We start from the raw sequence: 18,720 nt of genomic DNA on the forward strand, positions 1-18,720 counted from the left end.
TCTTTCAGTAGGAGTAGCAGCGAAAGCGCTATTATTGTTTGTCCTTGTCACAGTCTCACATTTTTTTTATTCCCCACCGTAAATTTAGTATGGATTATGGTGGGCAACAAATTAATTCGACCAGTCATAGTGTAGCATTGCGTATGTTTTGTTCCTCACGGAGGCACGCGTATAGCACTTCTATAGGATCCTACCTTCTATGGCTTAACCCTTTGACCCCAAGGTTCACGATGACGCACCGCGCACGATAGGCGTGGCGGTTGATGGGTTAATAACAGTCAGAGAAATATAAGTATAACAGTGTAGGCATCTGTCGATTACTTTTGAATGGATTAAGTAATCGCGATTGACATGTTAAAAATCGCCAATCGCTATTGAATTTTTGTATATATACAATGTTAATTTTATTTGTTAAAGTATCTTGAGGTACATATATGTATTACAAAAAACGGCACCTACACCTAATCATTTTTAAATAGGCTGGTCCACACAGAGCGAGCACCCTTGCGAGGTTATTTGCCTAATGTATATTTCTAAGTATTTTAAGTAAACATTATGTTTTATTTTAGTTAAATGGTAAATTTATTTTTATGACGATTCATACAAAATAAATAATTTATATGACATTGATGCTATTTTATTAAGTAACGTGTTAAGGTTCCTGTATTTACACACTGGGCCAGCGCCGGCCAGTCCAAGGGACGGAGCCATGCGGTAGAATGAGATAGCAATATTACTTGCTCCGTCTAACACATAAATGCGTCCCCCAGACTGGCCCACGCTGGCCCAGTATGTACAGGGGCCTTTACCACTGTGGCGCACTCCACATCAATGTATAAGGCCAAGCGCGCACCACGACTTTTTGTCGCGCGATAATTTAGTCGCAGAAATGTAACGTATGTGTTTATATGGCAGTGCGCGCATATGCGACAAAAAAATCGCAGCGATTTTAAAATTGTGATTTGTCACATTTTTCCGCGACTGCTCGCGACGCGATTGTCGCATACGGAGTTGTATGGCCCCGCGCGCACTGCGATAATAAAATCGCACCCGGATCTCAGTCGGCATATCGCTCTCCAAGCGTCAACATGTCGGAACCTGCTGCTGAAGACGCTAGATGTTGACCATTTAATTATGAAAATAGAAGGAGATCACCTTTGTGGTATAAATACTCAAAGTCATACAGCGATCACATATTAAAGACAACGTTTCATGACAAACGACTGGTACGAAATCCATGTTGAGAATGAACAAACCGCGACTTTTTCATCGCAGTGCGCGCAGTGAATTTTCTGCGATATATTACAGCGCGATTCTAAAATCGTGTCGCAAAAACTAAAATCGTGGTGCGCGCTTAGGCTAAGTATGCAAATAAAATTATTTACAAAACCTTATTCGTGTGGACACATAACGCCCTAGACATAGACAAAGAAATACTATTCTCTTTGGTAATACTGGCGTACGTCAGTATATTAGGGGCTTAGAGCATTTAATAACCGGAGTCGCCTTTAAGAGCTTACCCCTCTGCCGAAAAACTTGCACAATTGTGCAAACTTTTGTATGGACTGACGTTTATTTGGCATGGCTATTTGTTGTCCTATATATTATTTATTTATTTATTTTAAACTTTATTGCACAACTTTATTGCAAAGCGCTGGTGGCCTAGCGGTAAGAGCGTGCGACTTGCAATCCGGAGGTCGCGGGTTCAAACCCCGGCTCGTATCAATGAGTTTTTCGGAACTTATGTACGAAATATCATTTGATATTTATACCAGTCGCTTTTCGGTGAAGGAAAACATCGTGAGGAAACCGGACTAATCCCAATAAGGCCTAGTTTCCCCTCTGGGTTGGAAGGTCAGATGGCAGTCGCTTTCGTAAAAACTAGTGCCTACGTCAAATCATGGGATTAGTTGTCAAGCGGACCCCAGGCTCCCATGAGCCGTGGCAAAAATGCCGGGATAACGCGAGGAAGAAGAAACTTTATTGCACAAGAACAAGTAAAAAGTACATAAGGCGGACTTAATACCTTAAGCATAGTACTTTTTGCTGTTTGTACGTTACGTTACGTACAAATCATGTACAAATAGCCACATATTTTACGTGCCCCTCCCCCGCAAAAATCGCCAGACTGTTTTATACAGAAAATGACAACCAAGACGTCTCCAAGTTACTAAATACTCAAAGATTAGGGGTTTCTAGATCAATTCTTTATTTTCCGTCTCTGAAAATATGAGGCGAAAACCTAATAACTCCTTTTTCACTTCTCATGCTCAAAAAGTGCACCTTTATGTCTTGCGTAGACGACATAAAATCGCATTTTATGCTCTAGAGCATAAAGTAAAATCATCTATTACAACCCTTATTGACTTAGCAATAAAGTCCAAATTCTGCCATACAAACTGCCAGCCCTGCCGGCGCGCCCCCGACCGGCGCTCTCCCGATCGGCGTGCCCCGCGCCTCCGACCGGCCCAAGAACAATTTTCTTTAGTCTTGAATAAATACGTTAAAATAACCTATTATAAAATAACCTATAAATAAAATATTTGATTTTTTGTATATTTTCCTCGCAATCGAAGTGAAAAGCAGAGTGTACAACAAGGGCATAAATGTCCATTTTTACCCTCGTCTACTATTTTGGTCTTCGCTTCGCTCAGACCAAAAAATTGCCTCGGGTAAAAATGGGTCACTTTATGCCCTTGTTGTACAATCTACTATATATGTACAATATATATTAAATATAAATGTCAGCTATTTTATATACCTAATTAGTGTTATGCCGTATTTACGAATGTATTAAAAGGTAAATGATATTAAAATAACAATTAGAAGAACTCAGAACAGGAAAAGTCTTCAATAACACTTTTCCCCAGAGACACGTAAAAATAAAGACTGGTAATCTACAAATAGACTTACATTCTTTGTCGATAACTAGCCCAACTGTTCACGTTTAAGACATCATAAATAAATATTTATCATAGGACATTCTTTTCACAAATTGACTAAGCCGCACAGTAAGCTCAACAAGGCTTGTGTTGTGGGTATAGTATATAAATACCTACTCAGACAAATACAGTTTTTAGGGTTCCGTACCCAAAAGGGTAAAACGGGACCATATTACTAAGACTCCGCTGTCCGTCCGTCCGTCTGTCACAAGGCTGTATCTCACGAACGGTGATAGCTAGACAGTTGCAATTTTCACAGATGATGTATTTCTGTTGCCGCGCGCTATAACAACAAATACTAAAAAGTACGGAACCCTCGGTGGGGGAGTCCGACTCGCACTTGTCCGGTTTTTATTATACAGGGGGGCTAAAAAATAACTGCATTCCCGTTGCCAGGGAGGTTTTGGGATTATACTGAGCAAGTTTTACTATGACGAAAAAAAATTGGCTGTTTCATACATTTTGGCTGGTCCATTTTCTATAGGAAGGTAATCTTTTATTCGCGATTTCGGGGTTGGTCCCATAGTAAAAGTTGCTCAGTATAATCCCAAAACCTCCCTGGCAACGGGAATGCAGTTATTTTTTAGCCATCGTGTATAGCTGTCTTTTATTTGTATGCGTCAAGAGTTCGTCATCGTCTCTTCAGCCATAATTAATTAATTAGTCAGTTTATTAAGATGTATCTTCTAGTGTTTCTCGTTTGTAAGTTTCGTAGCATTTTCATTGTGAATGAGTGAATTTTAATTTTTGATACTTATAGTCAGCAGTGATCGGAACCCCCGAACCCCGGCTCGTACCAATGAGTTTTTCGGAACTTATGTACGAAATAATAAAAAAAAAAAAAAAAATATCATTTGATATTTACCAGTTGCTTTTCGGTGAAGGAAAACATCGTGAGGAAACCGGACTAATCCCAATAAGGCCTCTAGTTCCCCTATGGGTTTGGAAGGTCAGATGGCAGTCGTTCGTAAAAACTAGTGCCTACGTCAATTCTTGGGTTTAGTTGTCAAGCGGACCCAAGGCTCCCATGAGCCGTGGTAAAATGCCGGGATAGCGCGAGGAAGAAGGAGGAGTCAGTAGTGATGCGGTATATTAAAATTAAAATAGTAATATGGATGTACGCCTACATAAGCCCTATTTTAAACTGCCGCTTTTTAGGGTTCCGTACCCAAAGGGTAAAAAACGGGACCCTATTACTAAGACTCCGCTGTCCGTCCGTCCGTCCGTCTGTCACCAGGCTGTATCTCATGAACCGTGATAGTCAGATAGTTGAAATTTTCACAGATGATGTATTTCTGTTGCCGCTATAACAACAAATACTAAAAAGTACGGAACCCTCGGTGGGCGAGTCCGACTCGCACTTGTCCGGTTTTTTAGCCTATTTAAGTGTCCCACTGCTGGGCAAAGGCCTTCTCCCCTGATAAAAGATAAAAATAGTTTATTATTCAAGTAGGCATATTACAACTCTCCGTAACTTCCGATTTTTTGCGTAATGATTGGTACGGAACCCTTCGTGCGCGAGTCCGGTTTTTACTATATTGTTACTCCATACCTCTACGTACTATATTCTTTCAGTTACATTATCATTGAGTGCCGCAAACGACATCTCTGGGTAAGTGCACGTACCCATATAGGTAAAACCATTTGTAAACCATGGATGCAATAAATGATTATGATTATGATTATGATTATGATTATGATTATGATTAGGTACAGTTGACCAAGAAAAGTCTGCAGAGATTTCTGTAACACACTCAGTGCAAGTGTTATTTATAAGCAGGGACCGTTACCGGTATAACTAGAAATCAAAATATCTCATAAGCTTTCATATTATTTCTTTGATATTATAGAATAGTAGTTAGGTAAGGATAATGCTTGATCAGATTAGCTAAATTAAGTGAAAAAATATAGGTACATAAACAACCAAGATACCGAAATTGAATACCAGTTAATTTGTATGAAAAATATACTGGTATTCGGTCCCTGTTTATAAGTCATAATTTCATAAAAGTTTAACGTTTAAAATTGCACTGCTAAAATTGTGTTGTGTGCTAAATCTCTGCAGACGTTTCTTGGTGTAACTCTCTAGATACCATAGATACCTACCTGTTTGTTCGGTAGGTGACCGTGTAAACCTTCGAGCAACACCGGCTTCCGACACAAGGTGTAAACCCAGTATAACGTTAACACTTGATACCTCGTTTACAGGGGGCTTCTAGAACTTATCCTCCACTGCTCTGAGCCCTGGTCTCAAGAACTTGAGGGGCTCTGCCCAGAAGCCTGCAGGCGGTGGCCACAGTACTGCTATTACGCGGTCGCTGCGGAAAATGGCGTTCCGTGAGTTTACCTTTTGACCGCCAAAGACGTCAACATAACGCACCCGGCTTCAACCCAATAAGGGCTATAACCGCGAAATACGAAATTTGCAAATTGCGGGCATCTTTCTCTGTCACTATTATAATTACGCCTTCATTGGAGTAAAAGAGAAAGAACTACAAAACCTATCAGATCACACTGAAAACAACACAATATCTATATAAACAAAAAATCATGTTTTTAACTTACGTAATATTTTAGTGGCCTGAATATCCTTACAAAAATTTTGTTACTTCGTTTATACCTACTGATTCAAAATAGGAAACTATTGTATAAATCGAGCTTAGATACCCACCTTACAACATAATACGATTCTTATTTCTTCCTAATGGAAAAAACATGTAGAAAAAATTAAAAATAAACTTGCCCGATTTGTGTATGCACTTAGCGTATTGAAGTGTAGCACTACCTTAGAGTGTGCGCTGGCGGCGTATCACTCGCAAGCAGTCGCATGGCTATGCTACGGGCTTCTTTTGTGGGGCCACAGCACCGACATTCAAAACGTTTTCATCATGCAGAAAAAATGTATCAGGATCCTAGTAAATATACATCCACCCCACAGCTGTAGACCACACTTCAAAAATCTTAACTTACTGACCCTCCCCTCTCTGTACATTTTGGAAGTAGCTACATTTGTCCGAAAAAACTTACATTTATTCCAATTTTGTCAAAACCCTCGACGTCAACACTACATAGAACTCCCGGAGCCTAAACTAGAAATATACAAAAACGGACCATACTACAGAGCCATAAATGTTTATAATAAAATCCCCACATATTTAAAAACAGACTCAAACTTCATAAACCGCCTTAAAACTATGCTAATGGATAAATGTTACTACTCAATAGCCGAATTTATGGAGGATGATACTATGTAAATAAATAAATAGTAACTTGTACATATAATATAAATAAAATTGTATTATATTATAACATATTTTATATTAATACAAACAGTAATAAGTACTTAAAACGTAATTTAGTAGTCCTTGTTTATAGGTAATAAGATTCAAGTATTCGTTAGAAGAGGCTGTTACAACTTAAAAGTGCAATTTAGAAAATGTATAAGTATTATAATATCGAAACCTAAGTATAAGTCAGTAGTAATAATAACCAAAACTGTGAAATTGTGAACCATAAATTTTTGCTACACCCTTTCTAGGGTCCATGTATGTAACATCTGTACTATGGTATGCAAATAAAGATCTCTTATCTCTTATCTCTTATCTCTTAATTCGCGCAATGAGTTTTGAGTCATTGAGGTCATCGAACTTGACAACAAAATGGCGGAAACCCTAGCACACAGACCAACCCCTATAGACATAGCTTATAGGACGACTCGCGGCCTCCACTCGTGCGAGCAATAGCGCTTATAAAATATTTCACGCGCGCCGCTCCGATCAGTTGCGTCCAAATTCACGACCTGTTAACAGTGTGCGCGTGTTTACGAAAATAAATCGCAATTTATTCAAATCATGGGATTTTGCAGTGTGAAATGGTGTGGCATTTCATCTAAGACTTCCAGTTATAAAACAGATGGAATAACATTCCACAGGTAAGTCAAAATCACTATTTTGTTGAAAATTATTTCTTGTCCGCGGGGTTCATTTTATACTGGTCAATATGGTTGTACTGAGCGGCAGTGAAGTAGCCCGTCCTTTTCCGTCTACTTGAAAATGCAATGTGCTATCCCTTTCACGTCAACAACTAGTGATGTGACGGTGATGGTTTTGTCAATTGCGGTAAATTCGTGCTTTCGCTCGAACCATATTGTACCATTTTAAGAAATGTAAAAGATAATTGTGATTCTCTTTCATTTTTAATTGAGAATAAATAAAATTGATCTGTAAAATCTATAGTTTTAATTAGGTAGTTGGTAGTTTATCTTAGTGGGTATATGTAGTATGTAGTTTAGTTTTTAGTTAGTAGTACCATTATTGTGGTAGCATCAAAATAAGAAAATGATCATATTTTAGCAGGTTTTCAGAGCAACGCCCATGTGACATTCTCCTAGTTGCAAGCGCCATTAGTTAGTAGTATAGTTTCCATAGGCTGCGTTTGCCACCAAAGTGTATTTTTGAAATTCATGATTGATTTATTAATAATAAATGAATGATGTAATTTGTGATGGTTTGTGATAGACACATGTTGTGTGGGTTTGTTAGAATCCTCTAGGTGAGCAGTACGGTGGGGGGGCACGAGATGGACCAGATGATGAACTTTGAAGAAGTGCGAGGGAACTCGGTGTTGGTTTGTGATAGACACATGTTGTGTGGGTTTATTAGAATCCTCTAGGTGAGCAGTAAGGTCTTGGGTCACGAGATGGACCTGATGATGAACTGAAATGGACTCCGACGAAATGTGAAATTTATTACACATTTATATTATTTTATATTTGTTTATTGCCGTAACCAAACTAATTTTACAGATGTGCTGGGATCATATACAAAATTGTCGCGTCGGTTTATTCGTAAACGTAGGTACTTAGATGCTTTAAATAGATTATGCATGGTTGTTTAGTATGAATTAGACTAGGAAAATAATACAGTATTTTTCATTAGCATGCATGCATTGGTGTATAGCGGCTTTTGCCTTTGTGTCAGTGACGTGGTGCCTCAACGGTACTACTGTAGAAAACAGCGTTAATAAAAACTGAATATCTGAGAGACCGAGCTTTGCACAGCAAACATAAAAAATCTAAAATGCGCGTTTTCCTAGAGTTAAAACGCCTCGCCTCCGTAAACCCCCATATAGCAAATTTCATCGAAATCGTTACAGTTTTTCTTATGTTTACAATCTTAGCTCATTAATAATATGCAAAGTAACATTTTTAGATACATTTTTAAAGTACCTAATGAATGATTATATTGTATGAATATTCTGAAGTAATTAATCTGTGGACTTTATTGATAACAATTATTTTACCACAACAGATTACGGTACCATTGGTACCAGTACCACTGCAAGTAATGAACATGTCCCATCCCTACGCTTACACGTGTCAGCGCGCCACGACCAATCGCAACGCCGGGAGCACCCCTCCCGCGCCTCACAGTTTGGTGATTTGCGTCGCGAACGAAATGGCCAATATTAGGTTTCTAGTCGGGTGTTCTGTGCCCTAGCACGTCTTATCTCACTCACACAAGCATGGTACGCGTTCACCTACACGAGCTTCGACTGTGTGCGTAGGAACGCGTTTGTTTCATACATTTGGAAGCCTCGGGCCGGCCCCGGCCCGGTCTAGCGTGAGACATCCTTTAAATAATACAGAAACCGAACCTTTATCATGCCGCAGTCAAAACCGAAACTTCGATCGGGCCCTATACATAACACATACATCTGTCATGTGTTGTAAATTTTCCAGAGGCACCTGCAAGCTTCCACCTTACCCTCGCATCGGTAGCTACAGCATCGTGGACATCGAGCCCCGCGCTGACTTAGCCGACTTTAGCCTCCTCTACTCTTGCCCGACGGGCTACAGTCTCAGCGGGCAGCATCCGCGCTGCGTGGGCGGTAGATGGACTTCTGATGACTTCCCGAGCTGCAAGCGAGGCACTACCCTTGGCTCTATTTTATTTTATTTTTTTATTTGTTTTATTTGATACAATAGCAGCTCTTAGAGCTGATGCGTTTATATCGAAGCACTTGTATTTTATTTTGCACTTTTTAAAGTTCTAAAATGTGTATCTAGTCTATTTTTGAAAGTGTTGACCGATGGTGCACTAACAACAGCTTCTGGTAGAGAGTTCCACACATTTACCACACGATTCGGCAGGAAGTGTTTTCTAGGGTTACTAGCACACGGAGGTTTGACAAGTTTTTTATCTATATGGCTCTATATTGCACCATAGAATACCTAATATAAATAACGAAAGAGTGGTAGGTAATTCCATACATCAGTTATCTTACCAAAACGCTTTTTGTTAGTAACATTTGGTAACATCAAGTAGGTAATGGAACTATCAGTACCCCTACTTGACACGAGATGTCACAAGTGTCGCTACTGACGAAAAATGTACAGCTAAAACAATTTACAACTAATATTAGAAGCAGAAGGAGTTGAAACTAGAGTTTCCGTTAATCCGGTTATAATATTAGCTGGATATTGTCGAGCATTAGAGTTTTCGTTCGCCGCGACATCTATTGTCAATTAGCACTACTGTAAATAAAATTCCGCTTCTTGACGCTGGATGTCGACTACGAAATAACGCGCGTTTTGGTAAGAAAACTGAAGTATGGAGTTACCACTCTATGATCCAAACACTTCCTGTTATCTTGCTGCTAAGGAGGACACATAAACAACACATTTATTTATCTGTTCCTTTCAGCAGAAAATGTCCTAATAAAGGATAGAATAACACCTTCAATGGTCAGCACAGCTATAGGTAGCATCCGTACTAAATTAGGGGTAGCCAGGGGCGTATTTTGAAATTTGGCGCCCAGGGCCAATACGTTTCGTCGCCCCAGAAGTTAAGGAAGAAAAACAAAATGCAATCCGCCAGGGGCGGCATGCCGCCCCTGGGGGTTGGCATATGCCGCCCTTGGAGGTTGGCGCCCCGGGCCATGGCCCGGATGGCCCTAGGGTAAATACGCCCCTGGGGGTAGCAAGACTGCTAGCATATCCTAGGTGCAAGGCAAATTAACTTTAAAAATACTTATTTAATTTAGGGTCACTTGCACCATGTAAGGTTAGCCACTAACTCGGAGTTAACCGGTTAAACCTGGAGTAACCACCAGGACTCCAGAGGCGTGGCTCACTCCGCGATTTCGTCGCGTCGCTACAAGTACAAGTACAGTCAACAACAGAGCTATGAATACAGGCAAAGTGTCAAAAATATGTATACAGTACTTTATTGCCTGTACATTAAGGTCGTGTATACATATTTTTGGCACATTGCCTGTATTCATAGCTCTGTTGTTGACTGTACAAATAAATACTTACTTACCAATTTTGCCCACACCAATTTTGGTGTCTACCTAACCATAGTAGTTGCCGCGCACCGCTACGGAACGGACGCCTGCTCGCGCTTGCGCCACCTAGCGGTCATATCTGTCGTAATAGACGCGTTTTGTTAGAGAGTGAACCTTGGTACCTAGTAATGTAATTTATTGTGTGCCACCAGTACAAATTTAACCTTGTGTTAACGGTTAACTCCGAGTTAGTACAGTTAGACCAAGAAAAGTCTGCAGCGGTTTTGACAGCCCTCGCAGTCCCAGTGTTATTTTAAACGTCAAAGTTCTATGAAATTATGACGTATAAATAACACTTGCACTGCGTGGGCTATCAAAATCGCTGCAGACTTTTCTTGGTCCAACTCTAGATAACCCTGGATGGTGCAAGTGGCCCTTATAGAATTAATTTGTGGAAATTAATATTTTAATAAGAACAAATCCATATTTATTCGCAGCCAAGTTTTCTCATTTTCTCCTTCATTTGCAGACTCAAAATGTCCGCTGCCCTCGCACCCGAGCGTAACTTACAACTGCGTCGAATCACCGAGATGTCCACACTTTGTGTCCAGCGGACAGCGCGTCCTGCCTGAATGTAGACCCGGGTTCGTGCGGGACAAGCTACGGGCCATGCTTTGTATAGATGGCAGTTGGGATTATGTCGCTACTTGTCGATGGGGTAAGTGAAGAACACGCGCCTAATAGTCCTCAAAGGCATGAGTTAACCAGAGGGCTTACCCCGAACATAACCAAACGGAGTGGTCATTAACAGGCGTTCCCTAGCTCTGTCGAAAATAGGCGGCCAATGGTCAACCATATGTCAACCACATGTATGGAATGGATTGACGTTTATCTGACATGGCTATGTTTACGTTACGTATACATTTGATGTGCCCCTCCCCCGCAAAAAACGGCAGACTATTTTGTACCGAAAATTATAGACATGGCGTCTCCGTTGGTTATATCCTCTAAGCCTAACCACGTTTGACGTGTTGCCTCCCTGTCACACTTACGTACGAATTTACAAGTGCGACAGAGACTCGAAATGTCCGCTGCCCTCGCACCCGAGCGTAACATGCAACTGCATTGAATTACCGAGATGTCCGAACTTTGTGTCCAGCGGACAGCGCGTCCTGCCTGAATGTAGACCCGGGTTCGTGCGGGACGAGCTACGGGCCATGCTTTGTATAGATGGCAGTTGGGATTATGTCGCTACTTGTCGAAGAGGTAATAAGTAACCCGCCTAGGCCTCAAAGGCCTGAGGGCCTACCTCGAACCACGTTCGACGTGTTGCCTCCTTGTAACACTTACGTACTTATTTACAAGTGCGACAGAGACTCAAAATGTCCGCTGCCCTCACACCCAAGCGTCACTTACAACTGGATTGAATCACCGAGATGGCCAAACTTTGTGTCCAGCGGACAGCGCGTCCTGCCTGAATGTAGACCCGGGTTCGTTCGGGACGCGCTACGGGCCATGCATTGTATAGATGGCTGTTGGGATTATGTCGCTACTTGTTGAAGAGGTAATAAGTAACCCGCCTAGGCCTCAAAGGCCTGAGGGCCTACCGTGAACCACGTTCGACGTGTTGCCTTCCTTTGACACTTACGTACGAATTTACAAGTGCGACAGAGAGGCAAAAAGAATGTGATGCGTGGTAAAGCCCATCAACGTGCACACTAGCGCCACTGCTAAATAATCGTGATTATTTAAATTTAACGACAGGTACCTATTTAAAAAAGGGGACCGCTACTGTATCTTGTATTTAAGTACCTTTTGAATACATCAAACTAGTTTTTATGTTGCTGGATTCGTCAATCCAAATTCGTCAATTCGTGAATTCGTCGTCCAAAGTTAAAACGACCGTTTTTGTTTTGAGTTCATAACAATTTGAGAACAAGTATACTTTGGATTTGTCCCAACTCACCCCATTTTACGGTACCTACAGTCTCTACTTATGGTCCATTGCTTATGATTTGACTCAGAATGTGGCACGCTCCCACCGTCCGGAATGCGACTACGAAGAAGCGCGAGTGAGGGTAGCGAGGTGCCTTGGCACGCCAGCGTCTACGACAAGACTGTGACCCCCTACAGGCAGTTATGCGGAGGCACGCTTATCTCCACCACTCTCGTAATATCAGGCAAGTACCGCCCACACTGTCTGCCTGGCCTGTCCAGACGGGAAATTTTTCGACAATCGGATTAAATTGTCCGATCAAATCAGGTGGTGCGGACGCAAACACCAATTTGGCTACTTTCAACAATTTTAGATTTTGATATTTGAGCGCTCTAAATTAAAAAAATTCCCCCAAACGCGAAGACTAGCGTCACGAATTGGTATTCTTGCGTCCGCACTCCATTTTATCGTTAATACCGGTCATAATCGGCGGTCAAATGGGGTTGGCAGCTGTCAAAGGTTTGCATAGATGGCGCCATCATAGATTGCCCCTTTTTCTATGAGATTTGGCTTAAAGGGCTGGCATCCAAGGTTTTAAAAAAACAAAAATTTGACACAATTCTAGGGACTGACAGGGCAAGCTATGATGGCGCCATCTGTTAAAAACTTCCACCGGCCAACCCCATTTCGGCGAGCCAAATTGTCGTTTGCGTCCGTCGGATAATTTATTCAGATTGGCAAAGAAATGTTCCCGTCTGGACAGGCTTTTAACTGTACCACAGACTACATATATACTGTACGGTGTACATCGGTGGAACTTATGCCTTTTGTAATAAGGTCCACATGGGTCCACCGATGTACAGTTAGGAGTGTCGCTGTTTGTACCTACTTGAAGGTCTTGAAGCGAAACCTAAACCATTTAAACCATAAGCCCCCTCCACACTCGCGTTCGCGCGGCTTCGCGCCGCGATTCGCGCACGAGTGTGGAGCGGGCTACAAGTCAAAAAGTTAATAGTTATTTACGATACAAGCGCGGAAAATAGGAAATTCGAAACGAGTTGTAAATTACCTATTCGCACGTGTATCGTACAACGTTTTACAGTACATATGGCCCTTTAAACTTTTGACATCGCACGAATGCTATTTTACGCACTAGTGCGGGAATATAGGACCAGATGTACTGTAAAAAATATTTTTAGTATGATTGTCAAGAGCCCCTACTGGCCCAAAATTAGATGACCGTTTTGTCAACAGCGGCGCATTGCTTCTGGCGGGATTCTACATTACTTCAGCCGGCCGACAACTACGCTGTGGCTCTCGGCAAGATCCACCGGCCGTGGCGGGATGGTGGACAGAGGACAGATGTGAGTGCCAATGCCAATACATACAGTCATACTGGAGGAGATCCCTCAGGGATAAGTTCGCGCTTGTACTATATTTATGTTCTATTTGATGTACCTAGCTGTATTCCTCTCTTCTAAATGCTATGGACATAAAATACCACAACTTCCGTTAAAAATATCGCATTTGAGTAAACTATTTCTTGCATTTTAGTGACCAGCCAAGTGCGAGTCCGGGTCGCGCACGAAGGGTTCCGTACCATTACGAAAAAAACTGCAATATAATCACGTTTGTTGTATGGGAGCGGTGGGAGCCCCACTAAATATTTATTATACAATAAATATTTTGTTTTTAGTATTTGTTGTTATAGCGGCAATAGAAATACATCATCTGTGAAAATTTCAACTGCCTATAGCTATCACGGTTCATGAGATAAAGACGTACAGCGGAGTCTTTGGGTACGGAACCCGTAAAACGCACATCCTGTGACGTCACGTGAAATAGTCACTAAAGATAAGTTTTTCGTTATTTACGTGAAAAAGCCACGAATGTCATAAAACATTCTTATTCCTGCGCAGATTAGCAATATAAAGGTCTCACCGTACTTCCGCGGCGCAGAGAACCATTTCCAGAGCGACATCTCGGTGGTGACCTTGAAAACTGCGGTGACGTTCAACAGCCACGTGCGGCCGGTCTGCGTGGACTTCAGCGTGACGTTTGATGAGGAGCAGCTGCAGCCAGGAAACATTGGCAAGGTTGGTTAATCCCACGGGCCTATAGATTCCGGGCTGAGTACTCCACTAACCACCCCACACTATAGCGCCTCCCGAGCGAGCTCTATGGCAACTCTATAGCCCGCAGCCCGCTCCATACTCGCGTTCGCGGCTTCGCGCCGCGATTCGCGCACGAGTGTGGATATAAAGCCCCCTCCAGACTATGCGCGTGAATCGCGGGCGAAGCCGCGAACGCCAGTGTGGAGTCGATTTCGCTGTCTGCGAAAATCGACGCCACACTCACGTTCGCGGCTTCGCGCCGCGATTCGCGCACGAGTGAGGAGGGGGCTTAACTCGCGTTTTGGCAAGAAAACTGATGTATGAAGTTGACTCTTTCTTTACTTAGTCTACGTATGGAGTTACCAATCTTTCTTTACTTATATTTCTCTGTGATCCTTACGGATGACCATGTGTTTTTGACTGACAGGTAGCGGCTTGGAACCAAACACCTTTGCTGAAGTTCATAGAGCTGCCGTACGTGGAGGTGGAGCAATGCTTCGCCGACCTTCCCAGGAGTTTCATCAGCTTCATCACCAGCGACAAGATATGCGCCGGCACTAGGAACAGTATGTCATTCAGTCTGTTTAACCCTTTGCCAAACCGCATGGAAATCCGTTCAGTAGTTTTCGAGTTTATCGCGAACATACAGACAGGACAGACGCGGCAGGGGACTTTGTTTCATAATATATGTATAGATCAATAATCTAGTATATTCTTATGTATCTTTCAGTAGGAGTAGCAGCGAAAGGCTATTATTGTTTGTCCTTGTCACAGTCTCACATTTGTTTTTATTCCCCACCGTAAATTTAGTATGGATTATGACCAATCATAGTGTCGCATTGCGTATGTTTTGTCTCTCACGGAGGCACACGTATAGCACTTCTATAGGATCCTACCTTCTATGGTATAGATACTATAGATATAGGCCCTATATCTAATATAGGGCATTGGTCCTAATAACATCTATGTAAATTTACAGGTACCAAGCTCTGCAGGGGCGACAGCGGCGGCGGACTGGTCTTCCCTCGCACAGAGCACGGCACCCAACGCTGGTACCTCCGTGGCGTGGTCTCCACGGCTCCTCAAAACCCCGACACGTACTCCCAAGACATCTGCGACGCTGGCTCGTACACCGCCTTCACGCATTTGCTCAAGCATGATGCTTTCATTACCAAGTTTTTGGAGGCACGGAGGGATTATGTTAACCAAATATATTTAGTTCCATAATTATAGTTGTTATAAATGCGATGTTTATTCGTCTGTCCCATTTCTAAGCTGAACTACTGATTCGATTTACAATGCCAGAAACCGTTTACAGGGACCTACCGCGAAAAATTAAAAGTCGTTATCTGCTTGTGTATCGTTCGAATATGCAAGAGTGATAGAGGGGTCTGAGCTTAATAGTCTGTTGATAGCAAAGTTGATAGTCTGACTGAGCCTCAACATTAGCATGCGCCATGTGCAAGAGTTGACATAGATAGAGTTAGACCAAGCTAAGTAGGCAGCGATTTTGATAGCCCAGACTAGAATGAGTATTATATTCTTTGCAGACTAGTGAATATTAAGGCGTATCCAGACTAGTCAATTTTTCGCCAATCTGATTAAATTGCCCGATCGAATCAGGACGTGCGGACCCAAACACCAATTTGGCTCGCCGAATTCAACCGCCAATAATAATCGATATTACTCATAAAATGAGGTGTGGACGCAAGAATACCAATTTGTAACGCCAGTATTTTCGTTCTGGGGCATTTATTCAATTTAGAGGGCTCTAATATCACCATAAATCTAAAATTAGTGATTAAATTGGAGATTGACGCCAATTTCATTTCAGATCAAATCGGTCGATTTGATCATCCCGTCTGGATACCGCTTTATATTCTTTGGCCCAGACGGTGCAAGTGTTATTTAAACGTCATAATACTCTTATGTTTTAAATACTACAAGATTCAACCTAATATTCTTGTCAGACCTTGGTTTTTCAAATTTCATAAGTTTCACAAATCAGTCACCTCCTCTATTATTCGTCTGCGTCTCGGCCACAATTCTTCCGCTGCATGGCTAGCTAAAATCCATATGTAATTATAGATGGTAATACTAGATCACTCATTATGCGAATGTGGCCCTGAGGAAGGTACCCCTGAGTTCCCTGATCATATTTTCTTTAATTGTCCTAATACTCACGCCAGTTTCTATGAGTTTCTCCCTGACTATGTTCAGCGTCCTGTTAATATAAATCATATTCTCACTTTGGTTAACACTCCATTTGTTAATGTTCTTGCTAAGTTTATGAAGGATTTTAACATTAGGCTCTAATCCCTTTCTAATGCTATCCTCTGTTTGTATATTCATTCTTCTCCTTACACTTCTTAAAAAAAAAAATTTGGAAGTTGGCTCTCTATTTGCTTATATGGGTCCCCCTTTTTCTTTTGAATTTTGTCTTTCCTTTTTCCCTTTACACTATTTCTTATTCCTATAGGTATATAGATTTCCAACCGATCAAGCATCTACACGGACTGGGTCAAGACCTGGAGTTATACTTTTGGCCCCCTAACCTTGACACTAGCAAAATTGTCCCAACGGACAGAAGCCATAAGAATTAAAAACTGAACTGAACTGAAATAGCATAGGCGTAATTAGACTGCGACCTTGGTCCGGTCCCCATGTTTCTTTCTCGTTCTCTCATAGCTGCGTCCGTCGGACGTACAGCGAATCAGCTTTAAAGCCCCCTCCAGACTATGCGCGTGAATCGCGGGTCCTGAACGCAGACCTGCGAAATCGACTCCACACTCGCGTTCGCGGCTTTGCGCCGAGATCAAGGCCTGTTCACTTCCTAAGAAAGTTATGTCCCCAAATAATTGCGCATGTGTGCGCCTTAATCTTCTATGTGTGCGTTGGCCTCCGGGAAAAAGTTGCGAGTAATAAAAATAAAAACATTTTTCTACAGCAACATTGCTCCCAACTCTGATTTAAATTATCACGAATTTTATACAATATTAATCATAAAACGGGACTTAAAACGCTTAAAACTTAATTACATGCGATTAAGTTTTATAATGAATATTTACTTCCAACTGTCTTTATCAATGTTCATAAAATATATGGAGGGTAGGTACGTCTACCCACCATAATAAAAAATATATTTGTCAATGACTCTGTCCAACTGCTGTGGTTAAAGTTCATAACGAAAATTTTATTTATTAACTCTTTAAATAATACATACAACGTGTACCGCTACGTACCACTTAAGACTGTAAGTCTGTACCTATTATACATGGATTACAGCAATGCACATAGAAAATGTGCTAAATGCGGAGCAACGGCTGTTGAAGCAGCCAGAGTCAAATTTACAACTTTAGTGGGTTCAGAAGGAACCGAGTCATAACGCATCTGGAAAGCGTATTCATTAACCGTGAAGAAATGTATGAATACAAGTTGGAAATCTGTGTAAAATGCCGTATGTAAAGTGTAGTGTATCTGTGTGTAAAGTGTAATAGGTAGGCATGCCTAATGTTATTTGTATAAAAGGTACTGAAAACTTTGTGAATGCGCTTTATTAATGTCTATTTTTTTATTAAGTTGCCAGTTGCCAGGTTTCAGTGTATATTTTTATATGTAAAACATTTTTTAATAAATAATATATATAATGTTATAAACATAAACATGCCTTTTATTTAAATCAATTGATAATACCACAAACAAGGGGTAATATTTGCATCTTGCATATATTTCGTGATATGAAGATAACAAATATGTTTATCAACAGAATTACTACCTACAATACCCGCCAGGCTAAACCGGTTGTCAACTTTAGTTCCATTGGTACCTTCGAGCAACACGGAATGGAGGCGGCATTCGCACTATTTCCCCTCTGCCGAGGTACAAGATTAGCGCGTCAATCTAATCTAGCGCGGGTAATACAACTAGTTGCACTTGGATTTTTCACTAGACCGAGTCCAGACGCGCGCGTGAACACTGCTGCACAAAAATGCCTGTTTGCTCGGTTTTTTGTTATAAAAAGAGGTCGGGGACATCAAATTTACAAAAAGAAAGTGTTACATTTCACATGTAATATTTTTTTTACATATCATACGTTTAATTACATTCAAACACAATTATTATATTTTAGTCTCATGTAATTGTTGGATTTATCGATTTTGCTCGCTCAGTACAAATTGCGGATCGGTCGAGCGACAAATCCGACTTCTCATCTCTCAGAATACAATAACATACTTCAAGAAAAATGTGTTAGTGTGCGTGTTGTGACACTTGTCACTCGTCCGTACACAAAAAGAGATCGAGGTTTGCAAGATTTGTCTTTGACGTGTGTCATTTTCTATGTATTTGTGTCGTCATTACAGATTGGATTTTGTATGTAAGTGTGTGAGAAGTGCGACTGTGTGCACCTTTCCCCCCGCGAAAAATGGCAGAAAGATTTGTA

General features: G+C 41.4%; 2 protein-coding genes and 1 long non-coding RNA gene across 3 annotated transcripts in view; all 3 read left to right on the forward strand.

Moving 5' to 3' along the window:
• Positions 1-18,720, forward strand: part of LOC134803288 (zinc finger protein 57-like) — a 124,501-nt gene that overhangs the window by 49,870 nt on the left and 55,911 nt on the right. The gene's annotated exons all lie outside the window — the stretch shown is intronic.
• Positions 4,499-8,867, forward strand: LOC134803213 (uncharacterized). Its single transcript, XR_010145958.1, has 3 exons — positions 4,499-4,554; positions 5,151-5,279; positions 8,683-8,867. It is a non-coding gene; the product is annotated as an uncharacterized LOC134803213 (long non-coding RNA).
• LOC134803538 (mannan-binding lectin serine protease 2-like) lies at positions 13,804-15,516 on the forward strand. Its single transcript, XM_063776338.1, has 4 exons — positions 13,804-13,812; positions 14,085-14,261; positions 14,707-14,845; positions 15,259-15,516. Exons 1-4 carry the CDS (start codon positions 13,804-13,806, stop codon positions 15,504-15,506), a joined length of 573 nt encoding a protein of 190 aa, XP_063632408.1. The 3' UTR covers positions 15,507-15,516.

This window comes from Cydia splendana, chromosome 26 (genome assembly GCF_910591565.1).
Source record: "Cydia splendana chromosome 26, ilCydSple1.2, whole genome shotgun sequence".
Lineage (NCBI taxonomy): Eukaryota > Metazoa > Arthropoda > Insecta > Lepidoptera > Tortricidae > Cydia > Cydia splendana.